Here is a 12,324-nt window from a genome sequence, read left to right on the forward strand (position 1 = left end):
AATATTTCAAGGGGGAGACTTCAGGAGTATAAGTGTGTTCCTGCACACACGTACACAGGTAATGTGGAGTTGTTATTTGGAACAGACTTGAGAGTGGGCTTTTTTGGTGGTTTATGCTGTATACCTCACAATATTGAAATGTTTGCTTTTTTCCTTTCAGCTTGCTGATAAGCCTAGTAGATGTAATGAATGACAGAACTGTTGATGAGGTAAAGATCTCAGCTTATTTCTAAATGTGGCTGGTGGTGTAGGCCTACATGCACTCATTTGTGCTTCTTCTCTGCTACTATGGTGTTTCTTTGTACTTAAAGCTTCCTTGCACACTTGCACTGTGGTATTTTCACAAAAAGATAATACCAAAGTAGCCACTACAATAATTTTTACAACCAGGCTGGTAATCCCAGAGAGCCCTGAGGTTATGCTGAGCCAGCAGTGGGGTATCTTGTTAGTACCTTGTGTCCTGTGTGTACCAAATGTTTTGTACAAAGCTGCAGATAAAGTTTGGTGAAGCAGCCTGTTTGCTGAGGGAAGAAATTATCTGACCATACTGTGGTTCATCCTGCAACCCAGCACTCTACAAACAATGCCAGGGTGCCTGTCTTGTGCTGCTGCTGGTTGGAAATATCCACATACTTTGCCTGTTCATGGGCATCTTATTTTAATTTTCTTCTGCCTTGTACCTAAGTAGGTGAACGGGCTACAATCTAAGTGTCAAAACTGCAAGCTAAGGTTCTCAGAGTTGTCTATTGTGTGCAAGTCTCAGAGTCTGCACCACATATATAAAAGCTACTCTGCCTGTCAGTTCTCAAGGTGCTCTTTGTTATCTCCATGTAGTGGTTTCCCTTAAGTAAGACGACAAGCGGACACTTGCATTTAAAACTGGAGTGGCTTTCACTAGTAAACGACCAAGAAAAGCTGCATGAGGTGAGTGTATTTGCTTAAAGGATTCAGGTGCTCTGATCCCTGTCCAGTCATCAACAAAGGAGTGTGTAAAATTAGAAACCCCAGGCAAAATCACAAGAGTTTGGTTTTGTCTGGCAAAGTTTTGTAGTGATTCCCTCCCTGCCACTCCTGCAGAAGAAGGGCATTTGCTTGCCCCAGGTCACTTGGTAATTCAGGAGTAACTCAAATCTGGCAGCTCTTTTTGCTTGAATTAGCAAACCTTTCTTTGACTCACTGCAAAGTGGCTTCTCAGGGGTTCTTTTCTTTCACAATTTTTTTCATCCCTCTTCATCTAGGATTTGTGTAGGACCCTGGACCCCTGAAATAATTTGTACTAGTCATAGGCAAATACCCTGCACTGGTGCTTGGTAGGGCTGTGTTTCCGAATGGTGTGTAGTTTGTCCAGCAGAATTGCTTGGATAAAGCCCATCTCCCAAAGAGGCTGTTTCTTCATAACCATTTGAATTCCACTGAAGTGAATAAAATTGTTCCCAGGCTTTGTTCTGCTGACACTGGATTCATGTTGATGTATGTGGTTGAACATGTTTTTAGGTGTCTTGCTGCACTGGGGAACCCAACCAGTTCTTCACTGAGAGATTGACACACATTAACTACAGGGAATTGAAAAGAGTTACACATCTTCTTACTGGTCTGCTTTGAACTGTCCTGCTGTGTTGACTTGAGCTCCTCTAAATTGCAAGTTTTAGGAGAAAGGCAGAGAGCTGCTTAGCCTTCAGAAGCTGCCCTTGGAAATTTGCTATGTTTTGCTTTGTCCTTGGTGGGTGATCCATGACTACTTTGTGTTTTGATTTGTTTTATCTTTCCCTGCCTTTGCAGGACAAGAAGGGTCTGTCTACAGCAATTCTGATTGTCTACTTGGACAGTGCCTTCAACCTCCCTGTAAGTACAAACCCCATGCAGCAGCCTTCACTCCTAACCTCCTTTTTTAAAAAAACAACAAATTAATTGTTTTAAATATTCTTTCACCAATTCAGAAAAACCACTTTGAGTATTCAAATGGTGAATGTGGAACAAAGAAGATCAAAAATAACAAGTACCTCAAGGTAAAATTTATATTCTTCTCCCACACTTGCAAAACAAGGTTCTGGATTATGTGGTATCATAGGAACTGAGACTGGTGGTGGTTAAAAAGACATAATCTCTCCACTATCAGAATCTAAGTGATGAGCAGGGGTTCAAAGTAGTGATTGAAAGCCCACCCCAGTGAAAGCCTAGGAGGCCAAAGTGGGAGGGCAACACAGAAATGCTTGATTGTGTGTGTGGTTGTCTTTCTTTCTTACGCAAAAGAGAGCCTCCAGACATCAGACTAAGTCATAATATCCTTGCTGCTGCTGCTGCTGCTGCTCTTTCTTCCCTTGCTGAACTGTTCCAGCTAGACATTGAGCAGGGAGAAACATGCTCATTTTTGGGAACTTTCCTGTCCACTGGAGACCTGACCAGATTCCTCCCCCCTTGCCTTTAGAGGTATTCAGAGGCCTCTCTGTCATTCATACCTTCTGTCTCATAGCTTCTGTTTACTTTTTCCCCCAAATACTGCATTTTGCTACTGTGATGTAAATGGCAGGTATAGGGAAGAATGTACACATCACAGTCAAGAATCTTTAATTCTGGACCTCACTGTGTGCACTTTGTAAGTAGTGTTGTGCCAAGACCAGATTCTCAGGCTTAACTTCTATAGCATTAGTGCAAAGAGGAGCAAGAGGTTCAGTATTGTTGCTTCCAGACAGGAAGTGTTATTTGATGCCAAGGACTCACTTCCAGCTGCTTTGGAGCAAGTCCTGAGCCTTGGAAACCAATTCTGAGACTCCTGATTCAGTCAGGGAAGACCATGATTTCCCACTGAGCCTTCAGCTCTCCTCTCTGTTTCCTCCCAGCTTCTGACAAATTTTAAACTGCTCACCTGTTGAAACCTAAATACATAAAGCTTTGGCTTAAATGTGTACTCTTGATGGTGGAGAGTAAGACTGCTGTGTTATTGCTGGAGGCTTTCCTGTGTGCTACACTCCTCAGGGGTCCCACATCCAGAAAATACTGTCAGCTTTCCAGCAACTTACTTCAAGTAAGAGTAGTGGTTTGATATTGCTTCCTGAAAACTATAAATTTCTTAATGTTTTTTTCCTGCCTTGTTCTTTCTTACTTGTATTAAATGACAGAACATGGAACGAGAACCTTCCTCCTTTGTCCTGCTCACAGTTGGGAACAAGACTCAGAAGAGTAAGGTGAGGCTGTTTAATTCTTCTGCTTTCATTAGGTACTTTCCATCTTATGGGAAGTATCAAGTATTCCCTAGGAAGGAAAGGACTTCTTGTGAAGCTGATGTGAAGAGCTGTACTTGTAGTGATAGCTGCAGAGCCTGAGAGTGGAACAACTGTGTTGCCAAGTTGTGGTGGAGGGTGTCTGACCAGCTGCTGTACACGTGTGTAGTTCCACGCCAGTGTCTAAGAGTTCATCTTGGCCCTGGCACTCTAGATCTATAAACCTCCAATCCAGCTCATGGTTTCTCAGAGCAGGGTGTCATTTGCATCAAGCTGTCTTTTATTACTTCCTCAGAGTCTTTCCTGGCTCCTGTGTATCACACTTTTACTGTTTTTGGTTTGTTTTTAAATCCAGACAAGATGGATCTGCATCTCCTCCACTTCACTTCCAGTTCCTTTTTCATTATTTAAAAATTACTTTTGCCTCATGAGTATGATCAACAGCTGAGCTCTGCCCTCCCTGTAGCTGCCATGTTCCTTGTCCTGCAGCTGGATGTGGATTGAGCCCTTTGTTCTTTTGGACTCCCAGCAAATAAGAATGAATCCTGTTGGCTACAGACGAGCGTACAGGACTGGCACCTATTTTCCTTAATTCCTTCCACCTGCTCTACCCAGAAATCGGTTTCTACTTGCATTTTTACCTTTTGTGGCTTTCCCTTTCCCTACTACATCAGTTGCCTCTCCTAAGTTGGTCAGGCTTCCAGGCTTTCCCTGCTCCTTTCCACTTGCTGCCTGCACTCATGGCCTGGCAGGGACAGCTGGTTTACAGAGCAGCCACAGTCCCCTTGGGTGTTTTCCATGCTCTTTCCTCTTTGAAGTGGATGGTGCTGAAGCTGTGCCCTCCTACTCTTCCCACAAGTTCTACACCCCTGAAACTGCCCCTCCAGCCTTCCTGCCCTTGCCTGTCAGCTCACTGCACCTTTGGGAACTGGCTCAGAGTGCTGCAGGCTGGAGCAGTGCTCTGGCTCTCCCTGGGTGGGAAGGTGGGAGGGAGGGAGCGGTGCGTCGCTGCAGGTGAGGCAGGCTGCTGGTCCAGGCAGTGCTGGTGGGGCCAGCTGCAGCTCACGGAACTTGTTCTTTGGCATTTCCACGCCCCAAAGAACTTGTTCTGGTTTTGCCAGAGACTTCACTTCCATATGCTTCTGACCTGGAATTTCCACTTCCTCTCTACAGCTGGGGTGTAGCATCACTGAGGGCCACTATGGTCCTCTCTGGTGATCAGTGTCATGGATTCTTTGCTTCTCAGAGACCAAGCTAATGCATGTTCTTTTTGCAGACCTGCAATTTCAGCAAAGATCCCAAGTGGGGCCAGGCTTTCACCTTCTTTGTCCACAGTGCTCATTCCCAGTCACTCCACATTGAGGTGAGAGAAAAGCCTTTCCTTTGAAGACCAACTGCACATCTGTAGGAGGAAACATCTTCTATGGAGCTCAGTGCTGGTTGTTTCTGTGTGGGATTGTCATATACTGGGTTCCTCCTACTAAAAGGTGGAAGAAGCACATTTTGCACAGACAATTCTGTATTAGGTGGTGGTGGTATCTACCTTTGTTCTAGCATCATGTAATGTGCAGTATCTTAATTCAAAATGTGGGATATTTCTGGCTGCAAAATGCAAAGGACATTTCATACAGGTCTGTGTGTAGTAAAGACATCAATGTTTTGCTGTCAGAAATTGCAGCCTTCATGATTCTCTACCTCTTCCCCTCTGTGTTGTGGCTTGTTAAGCAGCCCTGTCTCTCAATAGCAGCATTGCAGCCACAGCCAGTTCTGTGGCTGGTCACCTGGATGCAGAAAGAAATTGTACTTGGAAGGTGTATTGAGGTTAAATAGGCTAAACAAACTGTTACCTAAAATACATGTAAAGATTTAGACAGTTGCCATCTCAGCTGCTTAAGACATTGTCGCCAGAGTGAGCAAGGAAAATCAAGAGAATCTCGGGGCATGATTTTTCTGCTAAAGCAGTCTTTCTCTGCATAGTTAGAGATGGGATTTTCACTCCAAATGCACTAACCTGTTACCCTGCTGAAATAATGGCATCACCCATTTGGATGTAACCATACTGAAGCAAATAAGCTAATTTTGGTTTCTGTCTGAAATACTTTCTTGCTTTGCTTTTGCATTCCCAGTGGTGCACTTCCCAGTTTGCCAGCTAATAAAAACTTTTGTTTTCTTACATCCCCCAGATAAAAGACAAGGAGCGGGATAGTGCCCTGGGAACTTCAGTGGTATGTCTCTCTCACTTACTTAAGGACCCAAGCATGACTCTGGAACAGAGATTCCAGCTGGACCATTCCAGCTCAGACAGCTTCATTAAGATGAAACTCGTACTGCGGGTGAGTTGTTCTTTCCCGTATTCACTCGGTCTCCCCTGCAGAAGCATCCATTTGTAGCCAGTCAAAAGAAGTGAAAGGTGGGCATGAAGAAAGGCAGCTTTGCTACACAGTTGAGTAGAAAGCAGAAGTGTGAGAAGGTATTTAAGTGAAATTAGAAGCGTATGGTGGAGTTGAGAGATATTCCTGAAGCTTCATAAAACTTAGTGCAGTGCCATGGCTGAAAATTTTCTCACAACAATAAAGAGCTGGACTGAGAAAGTCTAAGCTGTGGAAATCAGCACTGATGCTTAGGAGCTGTTTCCTGACCATGCTGTGCATCAGTGTTTATACAGCTCAGTACAAACACAGTAGGATAAGAGGAGAGAACACCACAGTGAATCCCAGGGGCCCCTTTCATCACTAATGGCAGAGTCCTGCTGTTACAGTTTTGTGGTGAAATTTCCTTCTGGGTGGTAATACTGGCATTCACCCCTGTGCTGTGGGAGCAGCACTCACTGTCTTCCCTTGTGATTTTTAGGCACTGAATGTTGAAGAACCTGATCCACAAAGAGTCAAGGCTGGTGTCAATGCCTCGAAGCTAGGTCCTGTGCGTGTCATGGAGAAGGCTGGAAACCTGCAGAAGTTTTCCTCTCCACAAGTCTCAAAAGTACCTCCCATGAGCAAAGACTCTGCAGCACTTGAATCTCTGCCAAAAAAGGACAGTGGAGAACACCTGGACACTAAAGACAGTTCAGGAGCCCCTGTACCATGTGAAACTGTGTCTGGCCTTGATGAAGCAGAGGGCAAGCAAAATCCAGAGCAGGGCCCACCATCAGCATTGACCAGCGGAGCAGCGGCCGTGCCCACACTGCCCGTCCTGCAGGAAATGAGGGTGGCACCCAGTGTCACTTCACTGGGGTCCCTGCCTTCTTCCTGCTTTGAATTAAGTAGCAGCAACCTGGACATTCATAAGTAGGTGTCCTTCCAGCTGAATTGTTCTTCTCTTGGGAAATTTTAGGAGTTAGTGTTGCATAGAGGTGAATTCAAGGCTGCTAAATCATCTGGGGTGTTGGGTCTCAAGTCACCTTACAAAGAATTGACCTAGGTATTCCAGTCAACAGCAAAGTAAATTACAGGGCACTGTCAGAGCAGATATAAAGTGAAAGTATTCACTCTATGGCTCTCCTAAGAGTGCTGCATGTCTTGGTTTTATATTGTTGCAGAGCTTCTCAACACTCATTTAGCAATAGGATTTCTAAGTCTGAACGTCACACTTCTGTAATAACCTGAACTTTTGATAAGCACCTCTGGCTGTTTAAAGCTCTGAATATGTTTATCCAATATGTTTAAGACTGATAATGCAATGAAGAAAGTTTTTGTGGATAGGTGTGCTTGTGTGTGTCCTTCTCACAGTGCTCAGTGTGAGGCTGCTCTGTCAGGAAGGATGGACAGAAGGATTTGTTTCTCCTAGGGCACAGAATGGAGCTTGTGGACCCCTTAATCAATAGAAGTTACAAAGATCCACCTCACTTAAGAGAGCATCAGAGTAGTTATAAACCAGAGAATTGATGACTGGTGAATTTTCTAGCTCTGAACAGGGCTTAATTTATAAATGATTTTTAAACCATTTTAAAGCAATGTTTTGGATTTGAGCCACCTTAATAACATGCAGAATGGAATATGAAAAAGGTCCCATTTTGCATATACAGACATTCCTGAGGGAATGTATGACACACTAACCTGTACTTGCTGCTCCATCTACAGTGGGCCACATAGGGGCTTTTTTGGTAGTTTGTGTCAGGGGACTGAAATCAGGTACCCGCAGAGAAGGCAGGGATGGGGCTTCTGTGGAACCTCTGTGGTCCAGCTGCTTCCTAGATAGCAAATCTTAGAATGCCAGGAAGAAGGATGGTGCCCTGAAAGCTGGTTTTAGTCTGCTTGTAGGCTGCTCAGTGGCTGTATTAAAAGCCTTGACTGTGTGATGTCTTGCAGCGGGACTGAGATGCCTCTGGGGGAGATCCAGCTGACCGTGCGCTACGCTTCCATCCGGCAGAGCCTCGTCGTGCTGGTCAATGGCTGCAGGTAATGCTTGTGATGGCTCACAGAGGGAAGAGCTCTCTGAGCTCTGCCAGTCATCCAGCAAAGCTGGAGCAGAGCCACGTGCAGCAGGAGATGCCTTAGTGGTGGCTGGCTTCCAACTGTGCAGCCTCTCTGTGCCCAGCTCTGGTCAGTGCCAGCAGCAGGTCAGGGAGAGAGCCCAGTGAGTTGTGTTCACTGCAGGAGAGATGCTTCAGCTGTCACCAACCCAAAATTTCCTCTGGACAGCACTGACAACTGGTGTGTGTCTTGCGGTGTTGGGATAGCCATTGTGACAAGGATTGATTCCTGTGACCGAATTTGTAATTGTTAATTTAGGAACCCCAGTAAGTGGCCACACCCTCAGGAGTAAAAATTTTAACTAAACAATCTTAAAGTTTTATTTGCATATATTCCAGCTCCTGGCATGAATGTTTTTGGCCTGTGAAGTGTTGGTCTGATGCCAAGAGAGCCAAGGTATTAAAACACAGAGTGAGAGAACCTGCCTTGATTGTCTGTTTTTCTTTTAACAGAAACTTGGTACCCTCTTCCAATCGTGGAATCGATCCATATGTCCGTATATACCTGCTTCCAGATAGAAGATGGACAAGCAGGAAGAAGACTTCTGTTAAGAAAAAAACTCTGAATCCCCAATACGATGAGAAGTAAGAAAATGTAAATTGTTATTATGGTTGGAATAGTTATGATCTCTGTGTAATGACAGGGCTTCTTAAGGAGTGCTGGTGTAGCTCCTAGGGACTCTCGTGAATGTTTCCAGCTTTTCTGAAACAAATGCCACTTGGACTATGATTTACAAGTACTTGGGGCTGGCCTTGCTCTGCCTGTGGTGTTGCAAGTCCCCCAGAAGAAGGGTACACCTTCTTCCCTGCCCTTTCCCTGCCCCAGGCTGCATTTGCTTCTTTGCACACTGACATTCTCATGCTGTGTTTAACTCCCTGCCATGGCAGAGGCAATCTGTCCATTCAGGTACCTCCCAGAGCCTACTGCTCTGTTCACACTGCTTTGCCTGATGCTTATTCTGACATCTTTCCAAAGGTCCAGTCAGAAGTACAGAGCCTTTTGAGGCTGGAGCATCCTTTGGGCACACAGGTGGATGTTGTCATCAAGCCTTGGTGGGAGCAGGATAAAATGCTCCCACCTCTTTGCTGACAGAGTCACAGCTCTGCCACTGAAATGGAATGTATTTCGCATAAACCCAAACACAGTAACACTTAAAAGTAGAGCTCTTTTGAGAGATGGTTTTAATTCCATAATTAGAGGAAGGTATACATCAAAATATGTTAATTGGGTGATCCTGGGTAGCTTACATTTCTCCTGTGTTATGTCCTTTCTGTGTAAGTCAGAAATGGAGAAATGATTTTAAAATATTCCTTCTTAACACTCAAAAAACCAAAGCTGAGGATTTTGCTTATATCTGTTCTTAAGTAACTGCACTGATTTAGTGCCATCCTAGCAGCTGGGAAGAGCATCTCCTTTTCCCCATCCTCAGTACTGACTTAGCCTGTACATCCTCAATTAAAGATAATGCTTAGCTCCAAAACACGTTACCTGTTTCACAGCTCTGACTTGAGGAAAAGCTATTCAGGTGGGCAGAATTGGAGTGATTTAGCACGGACAAAACTCACTTGACATTAGCCATGTGTGCCAAAGGCTTGAGTCAGAACCATTAAGAATTTAATTGCCACAGGTTTCAGCCTTTGTCTGTTCTTGGTATGGTGCAAGGCTGCTCTGTGAACTTGGGGGGTTGGCTCATGACTATTTCCTCTTGAGTAATGAACATTGCACGGAAAACATGCTGATCTTCTGTGGAGGGGGGAAAATAATGTTAAATGACATTTCATCATGGATGCATGTTTTCCTCCTTCCCCCTGGCGTGGTGGACAGTCTGAACACAGTGTTGTCATCTTTCATGAGGCCTGGAAAAGGTTCCCTGCAATGTGGATAAAACCTCACTCCAGAATTGCCTTTTCTGTGTGTTCCTTCCCTGTTAAAGTCCTGGCCATTGATGCTGTACGCTGTCACTGTATTTTGTCCACTGGTACTCACAGGATTTTAGGTTTTGCCCTAAGTCTCTTTTTAAACTTTATTTCAAGGTTTGAATTTTTTGAATCTTTGGAAAATGTCAAGAAAAGGACACTGGACATTGCAGTGAAAAACAGCAGGCCATTCATTTCACAGGAGAGGAAGGAGCTGGGGAAAGTAAGTTTAAAAATTTCCACTACAGATAGAACAGAGCTGATCACTCTGGGCTATTCCTGAAATCCTGAAATGTGGCTCCAGTAACTGATTCTCAGTGGTAGGACTGGCAATATGGAAACAATTTTTTTTCTGCCAGATTTTCATCTCAAATGAGGCTGTGTCCATGTGGGAGCTGCATGGTCTCATTTCAGAAGGGTGTTCCTGAAGTAAGCCCTGGTTTATGGGCCCTGGTGCTGCCCATGAAGGGAACAGCTCCAAGAGTGCAAACACAGAGCTGAGAAAGGCATTGGGACTAAACCCCACAATTTGCCAACCACTGCTTTGACTTTCTGTGAACAGCTTTGATTCTGTGAAAAGTAAACTGCAATTGCTTCTTCAGTGACAGATAAATCTCCAAGCAGTGCTATAGGAAAAGGAGCTGGTTCGTGCCTACACTATGCTGGGAATGTGGGAAGCTCCATTTTTCCTCAAGCCTGAGCTGCAGCCCCACAGCTGGAAAGTGGGTCTGACTTGGGAGGAGTGGTAGCTTAGTTAATCAATTATCATGCTGAATAACCTACAAACAAATAAAATTTGCTTTTTAAAGGTGCGTATTGACTTGTCCCGGGAGGATTTAATAAAAGGCTTTGCCCAATGGTAAGTACTCATCTCCACACTTCCAAACCTGCCCATGCTTTGCTGGGAGCTTGCATGACTGCTGTGGGAGTGAGTGCTGGTAACTGGGCTGTGTTTGGGTGAGCAAGAAGAATATCTGACCTACAAAGGCAGGACTAACTTGAGCTAATCTAGTAGTTCTATCTAAATTGTGTGTTAATCCACTGGCTGTGCAGTGCCTGCCCTGTGAGACAGCTTTAATGAGATGCCTGAGTCAATTATAGTCTTCAGCATATTTTAAATTGCCATAAAAGCCACAGGGGCACATAAGTAAAAGAATTTTGTTTATTAAAGTAACCTGGCAACAAATTTTAACTTGAATAAAGATCTTAACTAAATACTCTGATCAGCAATATATATGTATGATAAAACTTTAATTACAAAGCATTTATAGAAACTATTATAATAAGCCACTTACAGTTTTGCTTGTGCGTTCGTTGTGGTTCTGAGGTTTGTATGTTCCTGGTCTGAGGCAGAACAGAGAACCAGGCTTGGGTGGTTTTTTCACTTCTGTGTCTTTAGTAAATGGCAGGAGTTCTTCCTTCTTTCTCCTTCAGTGGAGCCTGAGGAATGTAGTGTGGGTAGTCCAGGAGCTTGCCATCTGCACAGGCAGTGAGCCAATATTCCAACAGGAAAACCACATTTCCCTGGCCAGCTTGTGTGTATGTCTCTGGGCAATTATGGGAGGAGGAAAAAAGGATAAACCCAAAATTCCTGGTGAAGAGCTGAAGTTTGAGGCCATCTCTGAAGCCTCCTTTGCTGTGCTGCCTGTGAAGCAGAAGCAAGAAAGCAGCCCAAGTTTTCTCTACTCTGCCAGTTGAAACTGTTAAGAAGGTTTTCAACTACAGTAATTACTTATTGTGTCTGTCTTGCAGGTATGAGCTGACAAGGAGCAGACGCAAGAAAATCTGATTTCTTCTCATGTACATAAGTTACTAATTTTTCAACTTCCTATGGATGTACATATCTCTTGTAATTAACGTGTTTTGCACAGTCATTGCAAATTTGAAGCAGGCTCCAGCTCAGGACATGCAAATTTAATGATCCTATTCAGGGATTAGTTCTCACTGAAGTTAAACTATTTTCCCCCACACAGGGAATAATTTCTCCTTAAAGAATAAGTCCTTTATTTTTGCTACTTCTGGCAAATCTCTCCTCAAAGGACCTCTAAGTGTGAAACCTCTCTTAAAGAAGGGTTGTACCTGGGGAGATTTTAGACTGTCAGCCAAGTGTCATTACTTTGCTTGGCAGTCTGATGGCCCTAGGAATTGTTCATGTTATTTTAACATGGCAGTGGTGTACTTAGAATATAGTTTGAGACAGTATTCTTCAGCTATAGGGCTACAAAACCTTTTAAAAGAGAAACTCTTTAACAGCTTTTTTTTTTTTAAAAAAAAAACCTAAGAAGTTGTTAGTCCACTGTTCAAAAGTACCTTAGCTGACTGTGGCTGCAGGTATGTAAATAATGAGCTTCCAAAAGCAGGGATATGAACTTACCAAGATGGCATTAAGGTTTTAGTTCGTGACACCTTAACTGGTTTGTCCTTTGTTACAGTACATTTCAAAATCTTGTAAACCCAGATTCCGTCTGATGAACAGCAGAGTTTTGTAAACTAAGCTTTAATAATAATGAGGCAAAATATTTTTGGAAGCTTGGTGTACTTGTTTCTATACAATAAACTTCTAATTGTCTTGCATAACAGACTTGATTTAATCCTTTCTAAAACTGACATTTGAAATACAATGATGGTAACTTCAAACCATCGCCCGAAGCAAATTTAAGTATTTTTGGCCTAGATTACATTAATCCAGTCTGCCTCAGTCCACAATCAGAGAAAATACTC

The 12,324-nt window shown here is 43.7% G+C and overlaps 1 protein-coding gene across 3 annotated transcripts in view; it reads left to right on the forward strand.

Annotated features, from left to right (window-relative positions):
- Positions 1-12,165, forward strand: part of ESYT3 (extended synaptotagmin 3) — a 35,043-nt gene extending 22,878 nt beyond the window's left edge. For 2 of the 3 annotated variants that reach the window (XM_030241583.2, XM_030241584.2), the window contains exons 11-23: positions 161-209; positions 835-924; positions 1,780-1,842; positions 1,938-2,006; positions 3,117-3,182; positions 4,495-4,581; positions 5,402-5,551; positions 6,069-6,502; positions 7,523-7,612; positions 8,140-8,271; positions 9,721-9,826; positions 10,413-10,462; positions 11,356-12,165. In XM_030241583.2, the coding sequence (XP_030097443.2) occupies positions 161-209; positions 835-924; positions 1,780-1,842; positions 1,938-2,006; positions 3,117-3,182; positions 4,495-4,581; positions 5,402-5,551; positions 6,069-6,502; positions 7,523-7,612; positions 8,140-8,271; positions 9,721-9,826; positions 10,413-10,462; positions 11,356-11,392 (1,423 nt within the window). In that variant the 3' untranslated portion in view covers positions 11,393-12,165. The remainder of the gene's footprint in view (positions 1-160; positions 210-834; positions 925-1,779; positions 1,843-1,937; positions 2,007-3,116; positions 3,183-4,494; positions 4,582-5,401; positions 5,552-6,068; positions 6,503-7,522; positions 7,613-8,139; positions 8,272-9,720; positions 9,827-10,412; positions 10,463-11,355) is intronic. The other variant, XM_009087814.4, reaches the window with a different exon arrangement.
- The last annotated feature ends 159 nt before the right edge of the window (positions 12,166-12,324 follow it).

Source organism: Serinus canaria, chromosome 7 (genome assembly GCF_022539315.1).
Source record: "Serinus canaria isolate serCan28SL12 chromosome 7, serCan2020, whole genome shotgun sequence".
Classification (NCBI taxonomy): domain Eukaryota; kingdom Metazoa; phylum Chordata; class Aves; order Passeriformes; family Fringillidae; genus Serinus; species Serinus canaria.